The following is a 16,917-nucleotide window of genomic DNA, read 5'->3' on the forward strand; positions in this document are numbered from 1 at the left end:
AGATGGAAGAAGTAAGTGAGAAAATGAGAGAAAAATGAAGAGAGTGATTTTTACCTCTTCTTGAAAATGCCAAAGTGAGAGAAGTGTGGAGTGAGGAGTGTTTAATGAGAGGAGGAAATCAGATTCCCCCCTAGGAAATCATTACCAAATCTCCTAGGGTGGCTAATGATGATTTCCTATGACATTAGGGTGAGTGATGTGAGGTTTGCTTTATGGGAAGGCAAATCTCGCATCCCAATGCGAAACCACCACTTCGCGGACCCATGCGATAAACATGTTCGAGTATTATCGGCTAATACTTGATCGGATATTATAAATTGCCCGATCGTAATATCCGATTAGAATTTCGGATTTTGGCATTCCGAGTGAAAAATATTTAGAAAGTAGGTATGGGTGTATTCAGGGTCTATATTGACTCGAAATGAAATTACAAAGCCAAAGGTGCGATCGGAATTCGATTCCGAGTTACGGAACTCAAAAACCACTTTTTGAGCTGTACGAGGTGGATTTCGGCCCCGACAGTGGTTCAGAACCGACTGTCTCCGAAAATTACCAAAATTCACCACAAAATAGGAAATAAAATTTCAAGACTAAAACTCAACTAGAGTTTCGTCTAATTCTTTACCGAAATTGCCCAGAAATTCATTTTCGAATATATAATTAATAAAAATATTAATAAAATCTTATAATTCAAAATCGTAAAATTCGCGGTGTTACAGTAGGGATGTTCTGGTGCTTGAAAATGAAAGATGGGATTGGAGACAAATGAAAACAAGCCTAAAGAGAATTGTTCCTAATATGATTGATAATGGAGCAAACACAGAAAATCTAAATGATGGATCCATTGAAACAAGTGAACCCACTCAAGCTGAAAACACCTTAACACAAAGATCTCAGAGACTAAGGTCAAGACCTATCAGATTCAGTGAGTATGAAGTTCATACAGATGATCAGATCAATGATGAGGGTGATCTAGTTTACTTAGCATTAATGGTTGAAACAATACCAGTCAATGACTCTGAGGCACTACAACAGAAAGAGTGGAAGAATGCAATGATTGATGAAATCAAGTCAGTTGAGAAGAATGAGACTTGGACTTTGGTTGAACTACCAAGTGACAAACATCAAATAGGAGTAAAGTGGATATTCAAGCAGAAACTCAATCCTGATGGATCAGTTTCAAGATACAAAGCAAGATTGGTTGCAAAGGGCTTCCTACAAAGACAAGGTCTAGACTACAAAGAGGTATTTGCTCCTGTTGCTAGAATAGAAACTATAAGGCTGGTTGTTGCTATTGCTGGTGCAAGGAATTGGCTTCTATTCCAACTAGATGTTAAATCAGCATTCCTTCATGGACCATTGATTGAAGAAGTGTATGTTCAAAAACCACCAAGATTCATCATAAAAGGCAAAGAGCATTTGCTCTATAAACTGAAGAAGACCATATATGGTTTGTAACAAGCCCCAAGGGCTTGGAATAGAAGAATAGACTCATTTATGTTCAAACTCAAATTCCATAAATGCAAGGTTGAACATGGAGTGTATGTCAAGAAAGAAAGGCATGGTGAGTTACTAATAATCTGCCTATATGTGGATGACTTACTAGTAACTGGATCAAATATCGAAAGGATTCAAGAATTCAAGAGGATTATGGAAGCTGAATTCGAAATGACTGACTTGGGTAAGCTAAACTATTTCTTGGGCATGGAATTCACCTACACTGTAACAGGAATTCTGATGCACCAGAAAAGGTATGCAAAGGAAATTCTAAAGAAGTACAATATGGAGTCTTGTAATTTAGTAGATAGCCCTGTTGAAGTCAATCTGAAACTATCAAATGATGAAGAAGGTGATCCTGCCAATGAGACATTATTCAAACAAATAGTGGGATCATTGAGGTTCCTATGCAATAGTACACCAGACTTGTCCTTTGGGGTTGGTCTTATAAGTAGGTTCATGTGCAAACCAAAGAAAAGCCATATGATAGCTGCGAAAAGGATATTGAGGTATGTACAAGGAACAACATGTTATAGAATTTTGTTTCCTATTGGTGAACTGAATTCAGATTTGGAATTGGTGGGATTTTCTGATTCTGATTATGGTGGTGACTTGGTTGAGAGAAAGAGCACTTCAGGTTACCTATTCTCAATCAAGCTCTTATTTCCTGGTGCACAAATAAAGAAGAAGTAATTGCACTCTCAAGTTGTGAAGTAGAATACATATCAGGCTATTATGCTGGTTGCTAAGCTATGTGGTTGCAGGAATTGTTGATGGAAGTAAAGGTCGAAGTATCTCAACCATTGCAATTGAAGATAGATAATATTTCAGCTATAAATATATCTAAAAATCCAGTAAGCCACGGGAAAAGCAAACACATAGAGGCGAGGTTCCATTTCCTAAGGGATTTAGTGAACAAAGGGAAGATAGAAGTGGTGTATTGCAAAACAGAGATGCAAACGGCAGATGGTTTCACCAAAGCACTAAAGGTAGAAAGATTTCTGAATTTGAGAAAGAAAATAAGTGTAGAATCTCTCCAATACTTGACTTAAGGGAGGATATTGAAATAGATGCATAATTCAAGTATTAGAGTGTATCTACTCAAGTTGTTATAGCTTACTATAAATAGTAGTTCAGTTTGTTATAGTTAGTTGGTGGTTGAACTACTTTACTATAAAAGGAAATGATGTATTCTTTTGATTCATTGAATGAAAATACACAATTCTCTCATAAAGTCTTTTCTTCTCCCTCTCTACTTGCTGTTTTTCTGCATCAATCTCCAACAATATAAATTATTAAATATTAAGCATAAAACAATAAAAATATAGTGTTCAACAAAATCAAAATAACATTTAAAGAGTGTCCAACAACATTCAAAATAACAATAGCAAAAAAACAGTAATAAACAACAATAAAGTAAACAACAACAACACTAAAGGAAACAACAACAATAGTAGCAACAATAACAATAACATGACAATGCTTAAATAATTTAGGCATTGATGACCAATTTAGGAGTTGGACATACACTTAAATGTAAAAGATACTTAAAATGTTACACACTTAAATAATTTTAGTTCAGTCTGGATTGTTTTGGATCTAAGAGGTGAGTTTGAATACCGAACCGACCTGTCTTTAATAAAATTCCAACACAATCCAAATACATTCGGTTTTTGCAATTTTGATTTATTTTTAGACTGGTCCGAATTTGTACACCCCTACCAAGTATGACGTATTAGACATGTCGTCATATAACTTGTCTCTAACTGTGACGTGTTGAATATATTTCAATACAAAATTTCTATGAAAAATATAGCATTACATAATAATAACACTTTTAGTAATGAAATTTTGAATGAGAAAAAATGTATGCATACAATGTTTGAGTGTAATACATTATCACTTTATCATTTATTATTTATATTTAATTATCATTAATTATTCAAACAAATAATACAAATGAATGGTAATGTACATATATTTCACTCAATTTAAATATAGCAAATAATGAGTGTGATGATTGAATAGTCAAGGGGAGAAAATGGTAAATCCATTCACTCCTCATACATACTCTAGGGTAATGTCTAATCAAGTATATATTATACATAATACTTGACATAAACAAGATATCGATATGTATAAGATACTTTCTAATATTTTTCAAAATCAATTACCTAATATATATATATATATATATATATATATATATATACCATTCTTTGATTCAAATTCAAACAATTATTTTTAATCATTACTTATCATTTTACATTTGAAATTAAATAATTTTTTACTTATCTCATTTAAATATATATTTTAAAGAGTTTTGACCATAAATAAATGTTAACATGTGTAGTTTCTACCATTTTTTAAATCAATTTTGTATATAACAAAGTTTTCTCTCTTTACTAATAAGCAAGTCTAAGTTTTCCGATAAAGCCATCACTAAATAAAAATTCTTGTCATAACCAATTTTAGTATAGTTTTTTCGTTATATAAATACAATAATAATCACATTAAAACAAATCCTAAATTACCTTTAAAAGTAGGGATGATAAAAAAATTCCAATCCGTTGGTACCTATAAGTAAAACTCGGACGGGTATGGGCACGAATTATAAATGGATACCACATATATCAAAAATAGATTTTTCAGATTACCCGTAGTACAGATGGGTGAGCATAAGTATAGTGGTACCCATACTTGTGTACCTGTAATATATACAATTCCATTTTCACTCTGGGTCTCTGTGTGCAAGGAGTGAAGAACGAGTATAAAGGCTACTTTTACTTTTAGTACCATTTAATAGAGTTTTCAAAAATTTATGTATTGGCACATTTTTATTTACTTGTTAAATCCTTTTATTTAATTGTTCTCTCGAACTTATGTCGGAGCTTCAAGTGAACCTAGTAATTGAATGAATTTTACAATCTATGGAGCCTTTTGTTTGATTATTTTTGCTTTATCTGAGGCATTGTCACATTGTGCAGTGATTATGTACATTGTTGTTGGTGAAGTTGAATCAAAAGTTACATGTTATTATTATCCTTTTCCTTGAAATTGTTATCGATATAAAGTATTGTGAAGATTATTAATAATTTGTGTAATAAAATTGTAATAAAGCTTGCGGTTAGTCATTGTATCTGCGGTATTCATAAAACTTGAGAAAAACCCACTTGCAGATATTCATATGGGTTCAGGCAGGTATAAGTTATATTTTGAGCATGTAAATTTAGTTAGTGAGAAGTTATACTACCTGTGCCCATTGTCATCTCTATTCAAAAGCTAAAACATCTTTATAAATAATATAGATATTAATAGTAAAATAAAAAACAAATCAAATGAGAAAAAAATTATATAAACAAAAATAAATTATTAACTAAAAATTAGGAGATGAATTTTGGTAAATAAATACTCGGAATTTTTTAAAATGACAGTATCCCAATAAATTTCTAAGTTTGTTGTAATTGTTCTCTTATAAATTTTGTAGTGGAGACTGCTAGTTTTGTTTTGCTAATACAGGGGCACCTTTTGCATATCATCTTAGCTCACTTTTTTATTTATAGAAAAACTTAACAATTACAACATGAATGTACATGAATAATAACAAGTTCATCTCACTTAGTTATAATGCCTTATCATAAGAAATTGAATCCATGTTTTCCCATAGCAAACCCACCTTGTTATCCATCACATCTCCATGAGGGTCAATAAACCAACTCCTATTATCACAAGGTGAGTATGTTATCACATCCATATCTACCCATTCCATCCCAAATTCACTTGATGAACCCCAACAATCCTGGCCGTCCATCTCTCCTATGATCCATGATTGATTTTCCTCTCCAATATTGCTTACAAATTCTGATCCTATGCATGCTGAATTATGACCTTCCATCTTCTTACTCCCACTTGTAATTTCAGCCTCAAATGATCTAATCAAATTATCTAATCTATCATCATCACTCTCATCACTTGGTGATTCTTCCATTAATGACATGAGAAGAGCACCATTGATTTCCATGACTTCCATCTCACTTACCCCATCATCACCATTCATGAAAGCCAAAGCTTCACAAACTTGAGAACCCATTATTTTGGTATAATAATATAAAGAGTATAGAATATGTAAGGATTAGATGAAGAGAAGAGACTTTAAATGAATATGTTGTTACCATGAGGGCAAGTTAGGCTTTATATATAGACACATAAAAGTGCTATGCATGTCACCTTAATAATAGGATGGTACAACCATCATGACCTAGACAACCATGTGCACATGTGATATAAAGAAAACTAATATATTATTTCATGATCATGTTGCATGGCAACATAGCATAGAGGAAATTTCATATCAATAAATAAAGAATATGTCCATAGGGATAGTGTGGTCTAGCAATAAGGATGGCTTAAAGTAAGCAAGATATTGTGGGAATCATAGAATAGAACCTAAATCCTTTCAATTGATGGTGGGACAAGGAAACATGAAAAGACAACACCTTCAGTGGTTGACATGTCAAGTTGCAATAGATAGGGAATATATTTTATAAATGAGTGACTCATAGAAGAGCAAATTAAAAGAACCATTTAAAGGGTATAGGAATATTTACACAAGAAAAAAGTGCATAGGAATGTATTGAATACATGAAGGAAGCTTCGCCCACAAAATGGTATAAATGTGTTCCAAAATGATAATAAATGTTCAGGAATGAAATTATGGGGCATTCAAACTCTGATAATACATGAAGGAAGCTTCACCTACAATTTTTGGATTTGTGTTTGACTTTATTTAACCAGCCTCACTATGAGAGTTAATCTCACAATTATGGTTGAGAAGTATTTTGCAATTTTATTTACTATGTGTTTTTCTCAATTATGCTTTTTGCCTGGCTAGAATGGGATTGTTCTGCCCAACGTAAAGTTTTCCTTACGAAACTGGAGTGTTTTCTCTAATATGATGTTCATATAATTGTTGAAGATATATGGATTCAGGAATTTTATTATATATTTAAAGTCATTTTTTTGTAAAATAAAATAATATTGCACTACAAAGTTTGTGTCATGGAGTTTCATGACAAGTATTTATATGTCCATATATTAATTGTATCAGTTTTGAGTTATACATGATTATGAGATGCATTGGTTTTAATGGTGGTATTTATATGCATACTATGGTTAAGGCAATTTGGATCCTGATTATGGAATAGATCAATTGTCCCTTTTGGATTCTCATTTATGTACTAATTCAATTAGCAAGTGATACCCAATCAAAAAGAAAAATCATAAAATCATAAAATAAATTTTTTATATTACTTGAAGAATATGATTAGCTTAGGGTATGGAAAAATAAGTACATGTAATTCTTGTTACTAATTATGGGAATGTGAATTTATGTGGATAAAAATTCACTTAAATCATTTCATTTACACCAATTCATATGATCTATTTTCAAAATAGTTACTTATTATTAGATAAGATAGCTTGGCCAAAGAGGGTATTAGATGTTGTAATTTGGAATGCATATCGCATGGAAATATGGGAGAACATCTTTCCCAAAAAGATGTGTTATTTCATGTGTCAATTCTTCTGATTGGTTATAAAAATATTTTATCATTATATTTTTAACTTAAATATTTTTCTTTAACCAAATAGAAAAAGTGACATATAGAGTGGTATACTTTTACAGGACAACAAATATCTTCCATAAAAATATAAGAAGATCACAATTGAAGAATATTTTATGTTAGGAGTTTGTGTGTGCAAAGGGGTGACTTTTGAGGATCAGGTTATTCCTAAAGGTTTCATGTGTGACCTAACATGTTCTGCATTCTATGCCCATAGGGGAGAGGCATATTGTAAATGAATAGTAAGAAGAAATATTAAAGCTATTTATCAATGCTTTTGGTGTCAATGTCGTAAAATTGGATGGGTCAAACCTCCATAAACGGAAGAAACATATTGAGTTTGTTATGACAATAGTTGATTTGTGACAAGGAGATGCATATATATTTTATACGACAAAGTTTTTCATGGAGAGGAAATAGAGAAATTATGAGTTGATATGTCTATCTGACCAAAAATATAGATCAAATCATTTTCTTGAACTTAGAATCTTATCATTTTCTTTGAGCTTGAAGCTGACCCTAATACACATCTATTTAAGATAAAATATTCTCAACAGTACTTATTAGCATGAATATGTAATTTGACATATGATAAAATGATATATTTGATATATTGTTAATCATGTATATACAATTAAAAAATTAGAAAATCAATGATATTTATGACCAAAGACATGTTGATACTTTATATACAATTGAATAGACACATACAAACATAATGAATGAGTGACCATGAGACGGGTCGGGTGATGTTTGTCCATTATCGATCATAAATATTGATTGAGTTTTTATCATCAACACAGACTTAGGCCCAATAAAATCCAATCATATTCGAATTCGATTATGACAGGCCAAACTAGGTGAGCGGATTAAGATCGGGTCATATTCACCCCTAATACTCACTATAATAATAATAAAAATTATTATTCATTTTGTTTGTTAGAGTACTTTTTATTTTGTTAATATTTTATATTGCTGACTGGTTTTGTAGCTTGTAAGTATTGTTTACTTTTTTTCTTTGTTTACACTGTATGACCATGATCTCTCCCTCTCTTATAGAATGTGGTAATTCTGAGAGAAATAGTTGTGATGCATATAAAGATAGTAAGTTGGTTTTCTTATTATTTCTGGTGTTTTTATTTTTACGGTGTTAATTTATTTGAGAAGGTTGTTGTTTAAATTTTTCTAATTCACTATTTACTGTGTTTAAATTTTTCTAATTCACTATTTACTGTTATTCGTTTAAAAAAAACACTATGAACCCAGTGTGATAGTCCTTTTATTTTTTAATTAAGTTATTCCAACTTTAAAAATTGCATATGAAATATGTAAACGAGTTGGAAGAAGCATGTGAATTTTATGCTTTGCCAGCTATCGTAATCTTGCGTTTCGAGGTATAATAACAAACAAATGAAGTAATCAATAGGTCTATCTGTATTAAAATTACGTAACGTTTTATTACTTTCATTTATCTCTATAATGATTATAGTGATTTATGTTTACTAATTATTTCTTTTAATAATTAAAGTTATAAAAACACCCAATGTTATATTGATTTTCTAAAGAAATAGATAGATGAAAACAAATCTTATTTGGCTTTCAGGTTTCTCTGGTAAGTTTGAAAATGGGTCTCCCATCCTAGCTGAGCTGCTTGCTATTGATCATGGGCTTCGGTTGGCTTGGGATTGGGGTCATCGAACTGTAATCTTGGAGAGTGACTATCTTGAGGTTATTCACATTATCACTAATAAGCTGTAGGTTCAACTTCAGCATCTGGAACCAGTTATTCATAGCATCGCTGATTTAGTAAATAGAAATTGACAGGTTCCTTGTAAAATGGCATCATTCATCTTGATGAAGAAGAAGAAGAAAGAAGATTGAGCAAGGAGAAGAAGGCACTCTTGAATTGCTTTAATGCTTAAGAGATACAAAAGAGAAGACACATTGTCTTGAATAATGCCTTGATTAATTGATTGAGCAAGGGAAAGCCTTGCTACTTATACAGAAGGGATAAAACCAGAAAGAAATAGAAAACTACTATAAAAGGAAACTTACCAGAATTAACAGAAAACAGAAATTTGAAAAATTGCCAAAAAAGGAAAGAATCAAAACAGAATGAATAAATGATCTGGATGATCATGACTGTTTGATTTTGTGATTATCTACTTCATCTTGGCCATTGGATGTCTCTTTTAACATCCACCCACAAGCTTGCGTGTGAATGCTTATCATACCAAGCTTGCCGAGTAAATGGTGAAAGGGTAATGGTGAGAGAGATTTGGTAAAGAAGTCTGCTATCTGAAATTTTGAGGAGATGGGTAGGAGATGAAGAGTGCCATTTTGAACCTTCTCACGAACCACATGGCAATCTATTTCGATATGCTTGGTTCTTTCATGAAAAACTGGATTTGCAGCTATGTGGAGAGCTGAATTATTGTCACAAAATAAGTTGATTGGAGATGTGTGAGGTATGCCCAGATCCCTGAAAAGATAGAGAAGCCATTGAGCCTCACAAGATGCCATGGCAAGGGCTCTATATTCAGCTTCTGCTGAAGATCTTGAGACTGTATTCTGCCTTTTGCTTTTCCATGAAATCAATGCTGAACCTAAGAAAAAACACCACCCTTTGATTGATCTTCGAGTATCAAGACAAGCTCCCCAGTCTGAATCTGAATATCCTTTGGTTGTTGTTGTGTTGTGTTGTGTGTGGGAAAGTATAGACCTTGAGCAGGGGAATTCTTCAGGTATCTTAGGATTTTAAAGGCAACTTGATGATGTAGATCTGTTGGGGTGTTGAGGAATTGGCTTAGGCATCCAACAACAAAAGATATGTCTGGTCTTGTGTGTGTGAGGTATAGCAGCTTGCCTATGAGTCTTCTGTAGGGTGTAGGATCTTTGAGAGTCTCTCCTGAGCTTATTTGGAGTTTGCTACTGTAATCCATAGGTGTTGATGATGGTTTGGCAGCTAGTAGACCAGATTGTTGTAGAAGGTCCAGTGTGTACTTTCTCTGATATAGAGTGATTCCTTCTCTGCTTCTAGCTACCTCCATGCCTAAAAAGAATTTGAGTTTGCCAAGGTCTTTGATGTTGTATTCTGAATGCAAGACTGACTTGATGTACTGAATTTGATGTAAATCATTACCTGCTAAGACCAAATCATCAACATACACTAATATTGCAGTGAATTTAGAATTAACAACTTTAAGGAATAGAGAATGATCTGATGGACATTTTGAATATCCAATTGTGATTAATGTAGTGGTGAGTTTGTCATGCCATTGTCTACTGGCTTGTTTTAAGCCATAGATAGATTTCTCCAATTTGCAAACAAGTTTAGAATCTTGGATGTGAAGTCCAGGAAGAGGCTTCATATATACTTCTTCTTTGAGATCACCATGTAAGAATGTTGTATTTATATCCAGCTGATAAAGGTGCCAATCATGAATAGCAGCAAGAGCCAATATAACTCTAATGGTTGTCATTTTTATGACAGGGCTAAAAGTCTCCAAGTAATCAACTCCTTCTGTTTGGTTGAAACCTTTGGCAACCAATCTTGCCTTGTGTCTTTCTATTGAGCCATCAGCATGGTGTTTTATTTTGAAAACCCATTTACATCCTATGGCTCTCTTTCCAGTAGGTAGAGTAGTTAAGTACCAGGTGTTATTCTTTTGAAGAGCAGTTAATTCAGCTTTTATAGCTTGTCTCCAACAATCCTGCAGAATGGCTTCTGAATACAGAGTAGGGGTAGAACTTAGAGAGATAGTGAGGGAGAAGTGTTTATGTGTTGGAGATAGGTGATCATAGGAAAGAAAATCAGAAATAGGATATTTAACTTGTGCAGGGAATGGTTGGGTTGGATTTGAGAGTAAGGCACAATGATAGTCACCTAGGTAATTTGGGGTTCTTCTAGTTCTTTATGAATGTCTCACATGCTCAGTGTTGGGCAGGACAGAATTATCATGTAAAGAATGGTCAGTGTTGATGGCAGAGCCTGTGTTAGTGATAGGTTCATCCCAGCAACTCAAAGGGTCTTTGTCATGAATAGGAAGGATATGTTTGTTTTCTTCAGGATTGGACTTGGTGAAGGGGAAGATGTGTTCAAAAAATTGCACATTCCTTGAATGAAAGATTTCATTACTGTGAAGATCAAGAAGGATGTATCCTTTTGTTCCCTGTTGGAATCCTAAGAAAATGCATCTTCTAGACCTTGGGTCAAGTTTCCTTCTTTGAGAGACTAAGGTTGAGGAATAGCATAGGCGACCAAAGACCTTCAAATGTTTAATATCAGGGAGGGCTTGGTACAATTCCTCATATGGTGACTTGTTTGAGAGGAACTTGGTTGGCTGCCTATTGATTAGATGAGCTGAATGTGCTATACCATAATTCCAGAAACATATAGGTAAATTGGATTGAAAGATTAAAGCTCTTGCCACAGCAAGTAGATGTTGATGCTTCCTTTCAACAATACCATTTTGCTGTGGTGTCTCAACACAAGATGTTTGATGTTCTATGCCTTTAGAATTATAGAAATCTTTCAAGATGAATTCCTTCCCATTGTCACTCCTAATGGCCTTAGGTTTGTAGCTGAACTGAGTCTCAACATATGAAATGAAGTCTTTCACTAACTAGCTGGTTTCAGACTTGGCTTTCATAAAAAAAAATCCAAGTGAACCTGGTTTTATCATCAACAACAGTAAGAAAGTATTTATGTCCTAAGGTTGAAGGGGTGGACAGAGGTCCCCATATGTCCATATGAACCAAATCAAAAGCATGAATAGACATAGTAGTGCTAACAGAATAAGGTAATCTCCTTTGTTTTGCTAAATGACAAACATCACATGGATCAACAGTTTTATTACATTTGATAAAAGGAAATAGATTTTGCATATGAAGGAGTTTGTTGTGAGATAAATGTCCTAGTCTAGCATGCCAAACATTCGAATCATTATAACCAGTGTAAACATTAATACAAGCAGTGTTAGGATAGTTCTTGCAGAGTTGAGTCATTGTGTATAACCCTCCACTGACTTTAGCTACACCAGTCATCCTCGAGGAGCTCATTCCCTGGATCAAGCATTGGTTAGCTGAAAAGTTCAAAGTACAGGCTAGAGAAGAAGTTAGCTTTGAAACTGAAATCAAATTAAATTTAAAAGCAGGGACATAAAGAACATTTGTGAGATAAAATGAATCAGAAAATACTATACTTCCTGAATATTGAGCAATCACTTGGTTTCCATTTGGCAAAGTTATATAAACTGGTTAATTTTCTTGTAAGTATGGAAAAGCACCAGGGAGCAACATACATGATCTGTTGCTCCTGTATCTATAATCCAAGTGGCATTTTGAACTTTAAGGGATGAAGAATTACCTATGATTGGAGGTTCTTGCAGATTAGTAGAGGTTTGGATTGAACTTATCTGGTTTGTATTGTTGGTGCTCTGCCTTATTGACTCTTTGATTAGCTCCTTTAATGCATTTTGTTGTGCTGAGGTGAATGGTGGAGTGTCCAATAGTATACCTTCAGTTCTTTTGCCTTGCTCATCAGTGTACTCTTGGTTCTCAATTGTGAAACTGTTTGTGAGGTTGGAGGAGCTAGGAGGGAATCCATGCTTTTTGTATCATGTGTCAATAGTGTGACCTATTCTTTGGCAGTATGTACAAGATTTTTGACCTCTTCCTCTTCCTAGGTTAGATGATCTTCCTGAGCTCCCAGATCTGCCTATTCCCATGTATCCTCTTCCTCTTCCCCTCATTCTTGAGTCAGTGTTGCTGTCAAAAACATTTGCTGTGAGCTTTGGTTCTTCAAGTTGCATCTGCCTCTCTTGTTGAACCAAGATTGAGAATACTTTCTTGATAGGGGGTAATGGATCACTCAACATAATTTGTGATCTCACGACAGAAAACTGATCATTTAAGCGTCTCAAGAAGCATATCACATAATCGTTTTCTCTATAACTCTTCACAACAGGGACTGTTGTACATTTAACCTCACACTCACATGGTGGTATTGGTCTATAGTCATCTAGCTGTTGCCAAAGTCCTTGAATTTGGTTGTAGAATGCACCAACAGATTTGTTTCCTTGTCTAATTGAGTGGATTTCTCCAATTAGTTCAGAAATTCTGAACATATCACCTTGGTGATATCTATCTCTTAAGTCATCCCAGATCTCTTTTGCATTGTCCATCCATAGTACAGATTGAACAATAGAGGGATCGATTGATTGAGTGAGCCAAGATGCAACCAGCTTGTTGCATCTATTCCAGATGGGAAAATTTTGGTCATCAATTGGAGGTTTTGGCATGGATCCATCAATGAATTCCAACTTATTTTTGGTTCCAAGTGCCATGGTCATTGCTCTAGACCATGAATGATAGTTTTCCCCATTTAATAAAGATGAAACAAGAACTGCACCTGGGTTCTCATTAGGATGCATATAGTATACACTTGATGGGTCCATGGAAAGATTCGTTGTCATTGTTTTGATGTAAAAGGACTGAACAAGATGCAAAAAGGAAGAATGCAATTCTGAGTTGTAGAAGAAGAAAGAGGGAAAAGAAGGATACAGTTTAGAGATCAAGATGTTGGATCATAGGCGCAACAGAGACACCCTTCAAAAGGGTGCTCTGATACCATGTAAAATGGCATCATTCATCTTGATGAAGAAGAAGAAGAAAGAAGATTGAGCAAGGAGAAGAAGGCACTCTTGAATTGCTTTAATGCTTAAGAGATACAAAAGAGAAGACACATTGTCTTGAATAATGCCTTGATTAATTGATTGAGCAAGGGAAAGCCTTGCTACTTATACAGAAGGGATAAAACCAAAAAGAAACAGAAAACTACTATAAAAGGAAACTTACCAGAATTAACAGAAAACAGAAATTTGAAAAATTGCCAAAAAAGGAAAGAATCAAAACAGAATGAATAAATGATCTGGATGATCATGACTGTTTGATTTTGTGATTATCTACTTCATCTTGGCCATTGGATGTCTCTTTTAACATTCCTATACAACATATTTTTCGGGAAGGAAATATGATGGCTGACTTCTTTGCCAACCTTAGTTTGAGTCTTCATGTCTCTTGGATGTTCTGGGATACACCTGTAGGACTTCATCTATCCTATATATGGATTTATACCCTATGTTTTAGTTTTGTTGTTTTTTATATTTCCGTTGTACCAAAAAAAAAACTTATTTGGACACTAGGCCATAATGCTCCTTAAAAGGGATGGAGACATTGAATTGTTTACATCTTTCACGTTAAATTGTTTAGTTTAGATAAAGCTATAAATAAGAGGTAGTAAGGTACAGGCAATATTTTATTCTCGCATCATTAAGAATAAATATATTATCCATACGTTAGTATGGTTAAGAACACACATTTATTTCGTGCATTTATATAGTTAAGAAATTTTTTGCATTCGCATGATTTAAACCTGCTCAAATACATAAGAAAAATAAATGACAATCATGTCATAAAGTTTCTATTGAATCAAAATCGATGGAATATTAGCATAACAAACATTAAGGATACAAAATAATTGAAGAGATAATGTTTAAAATATACACAAAAGTATCATTCATCTTCTTGAACATTCAGAACTTTAAAAAATCATATTTTTGAATGATACAATATAAATAATGAAAAAATTTAAAATTTTAGGTGGGGATTTGAACTTCAAACAAATGAATAAACATATTAGCAAAAGTCTGAAGAGAAAGCAAGTATTACTTCTGAGATGAAAAGATTTAGTAAAAAATAGTTTTGGGAGAATAAAAATAAATAAATGGATTAAAAAAAGTCAAAAAATAATACGTTTGATGTTGAGAAAATAAACTAATAAATGATGACTTCATTCAAAAATAAATACATCTAATACAAATACTAATAATAAACGAATAAACGTATTGAAAGAATAAATTAGTAAATATATATTACATAATTTTCATTAATTTCTTATATATAGGTAATAGATAGAATAGAAAAATAGTAAATACTAAATGGATAAATGAATATTTGAACACTCAAAAAGGGATGAGATCCATAATGCTCCTTTAAAGTGATGGAGATATAGAATTGTTTATACCATTCACATTAAATTGTTTAGTTTTAGATAAAGCTATAAATAAGAATAATTGGTGCAACACTATCTTTAGAAAACGGATAGAAAAATAACTATATTCTCTGATTTCGAAAGTGAAGGTACTGAAAATCTGGTTTGTGGGGCTCTCTAAGATTATGGCCAACTTTTACGTTGTGCACGTAGTTTTTTGAGAAGATATGCCTCCACTAAATAGTTAAGTCATAAAAGCAAGCTGACCCAACTAAACAAGCCATTGCTTTATACAGGAAAATAGATCTATTATTTCAACTCTTGTTTCATATGTCGTGTCAATAAAAAAACAACATTAATATGAAAGTTTAAATTTTCTAATTAACGTAAGATATTTTTTGGTATGAAATAACATATGAGACAAGATTTAAAACAACATATATAGATTTGTTGATAACTGTGACCACCCAACTCACGTTTTGATGCACATATTTGGCACCACTACTTTTTTTGTGGGGTTTAATTAAGATTTAGATTAGATGCTATGAATATATCTAACAAATAATGGATGGTGAATGAACCACTATCATGTGATAATACATCCTTTATGGGCCAAATCCAACCCCTTTGGCACCAACATTTCATTGGGGAGTTAATTACGCATATATGTATTGAATTGAATGTTGACAGATCAATACTAATATTTGAACTCCAAGTCTAAACTAGTGCATCTTCTACCATTACTTTATTTCAAAGGATGACTTTGCATGCCACTAGAATATAATCATGAGTCAAAAGTCATTGTAACAAGAAACATGATGATGAATATTGCTAATATAATTAGAGTTTAAAATGTATTCACTGATAATAGTTAGTGTAAAGTTTTTTATATTATTAACACATCATTTACTATTGATTTATATTACTTTTGTTTAAGAGTCAATGATAATTAACAAATCAATGATGGATAATTTACTGGCAATTTAAAAAACACTTATATTGTTAATACATATATATTAAATTCATATAATTATACCGTAATTTATTAATTGATCATCATCAGGCTAAGCGTAGAAACTGTCCAAAGCATCGATCCTGCTACAAGACCAATCAACCACCTTTATATTCACATGTGCATTAGTGCACTAACAAGTAGCAAATCATACTTTAATTCAATTCTAACGATGTTTTCAATATATTATGGTAAAAAAAGAAGATCATCTCCAATATTGGAGAAAATATATCTTTTTCACATTTATTGCATTTTACTTTTTACATCTTATTAAAAATAAAATGAAAAAAATGTTATTAATGATAATATACAAATATTAAAAACTAATAATAATTATGTAAAGGATCCTGACTCAAAAAATAACATGTCTAAGAAAGTAATAAATAATATATTATTTAAGAAAAATAATTTATACTTAATAGTGTAAGAGTTTTTTACATTAGCAATGCGTCAGTCAATATTCATGCATTAGCTAAAATTTAGCTTTAAATAAAGGTAATATACATGAAAATTGATTATATATTGATAGTGTAAAAAAATTTATAATAACAATGTTTTTTGTACATTAGAAAATTATAGTGAGTGTAAAAATATTAAAAACTAATAATAATTATGTAAAAAAGAGGAAATTAAAATTGATCATTAATCTCATCGTTGTGAAATAAAAAGAGGAAATTAAATATGGAAATATAAATACACTTTGGAGTATCAGGAATTAATAAATACCGCCAGTA

The 16,917-nt window shown here is 32.5% G+C and overlaps 1 protein-coding gene across 1 annotated transcript; it reads right to left on the bottom strand.

Moving 5' to 3' along the window:
- Positions 5,035-5,741, bottom strand: LOC109348060. Its single transcript, XM_019588263.1, has one exon. The coding sequence runs from the start codon at positions 5,585-5,587 to the stop codon at positions 5,120-5,122; it is 468 nt and encodes a 155-aa protein (XP_019443808.1). The 5' UTR covers positions 5,588-5,741; the 3' UTR covers positions 5,035-5,119.

Source organism: Lupinus angustifolius, chromosome LG05 (genome assembly GCF_001865875.1).
Source record: "Lupinus angustifolius cultivar Tanjil chromosome LG05, LupAngTanjil_v1.0, whole genome shotgun sequence".
In the NCBI taxonomy this organism is placed as follows: domain Eukaryota; kingdom Viridiplantae; phylum Streptophyta; class Magnoliopsida; order Fabales; family Fabaceae; genus Lupinus; species Lupinus angustifolius.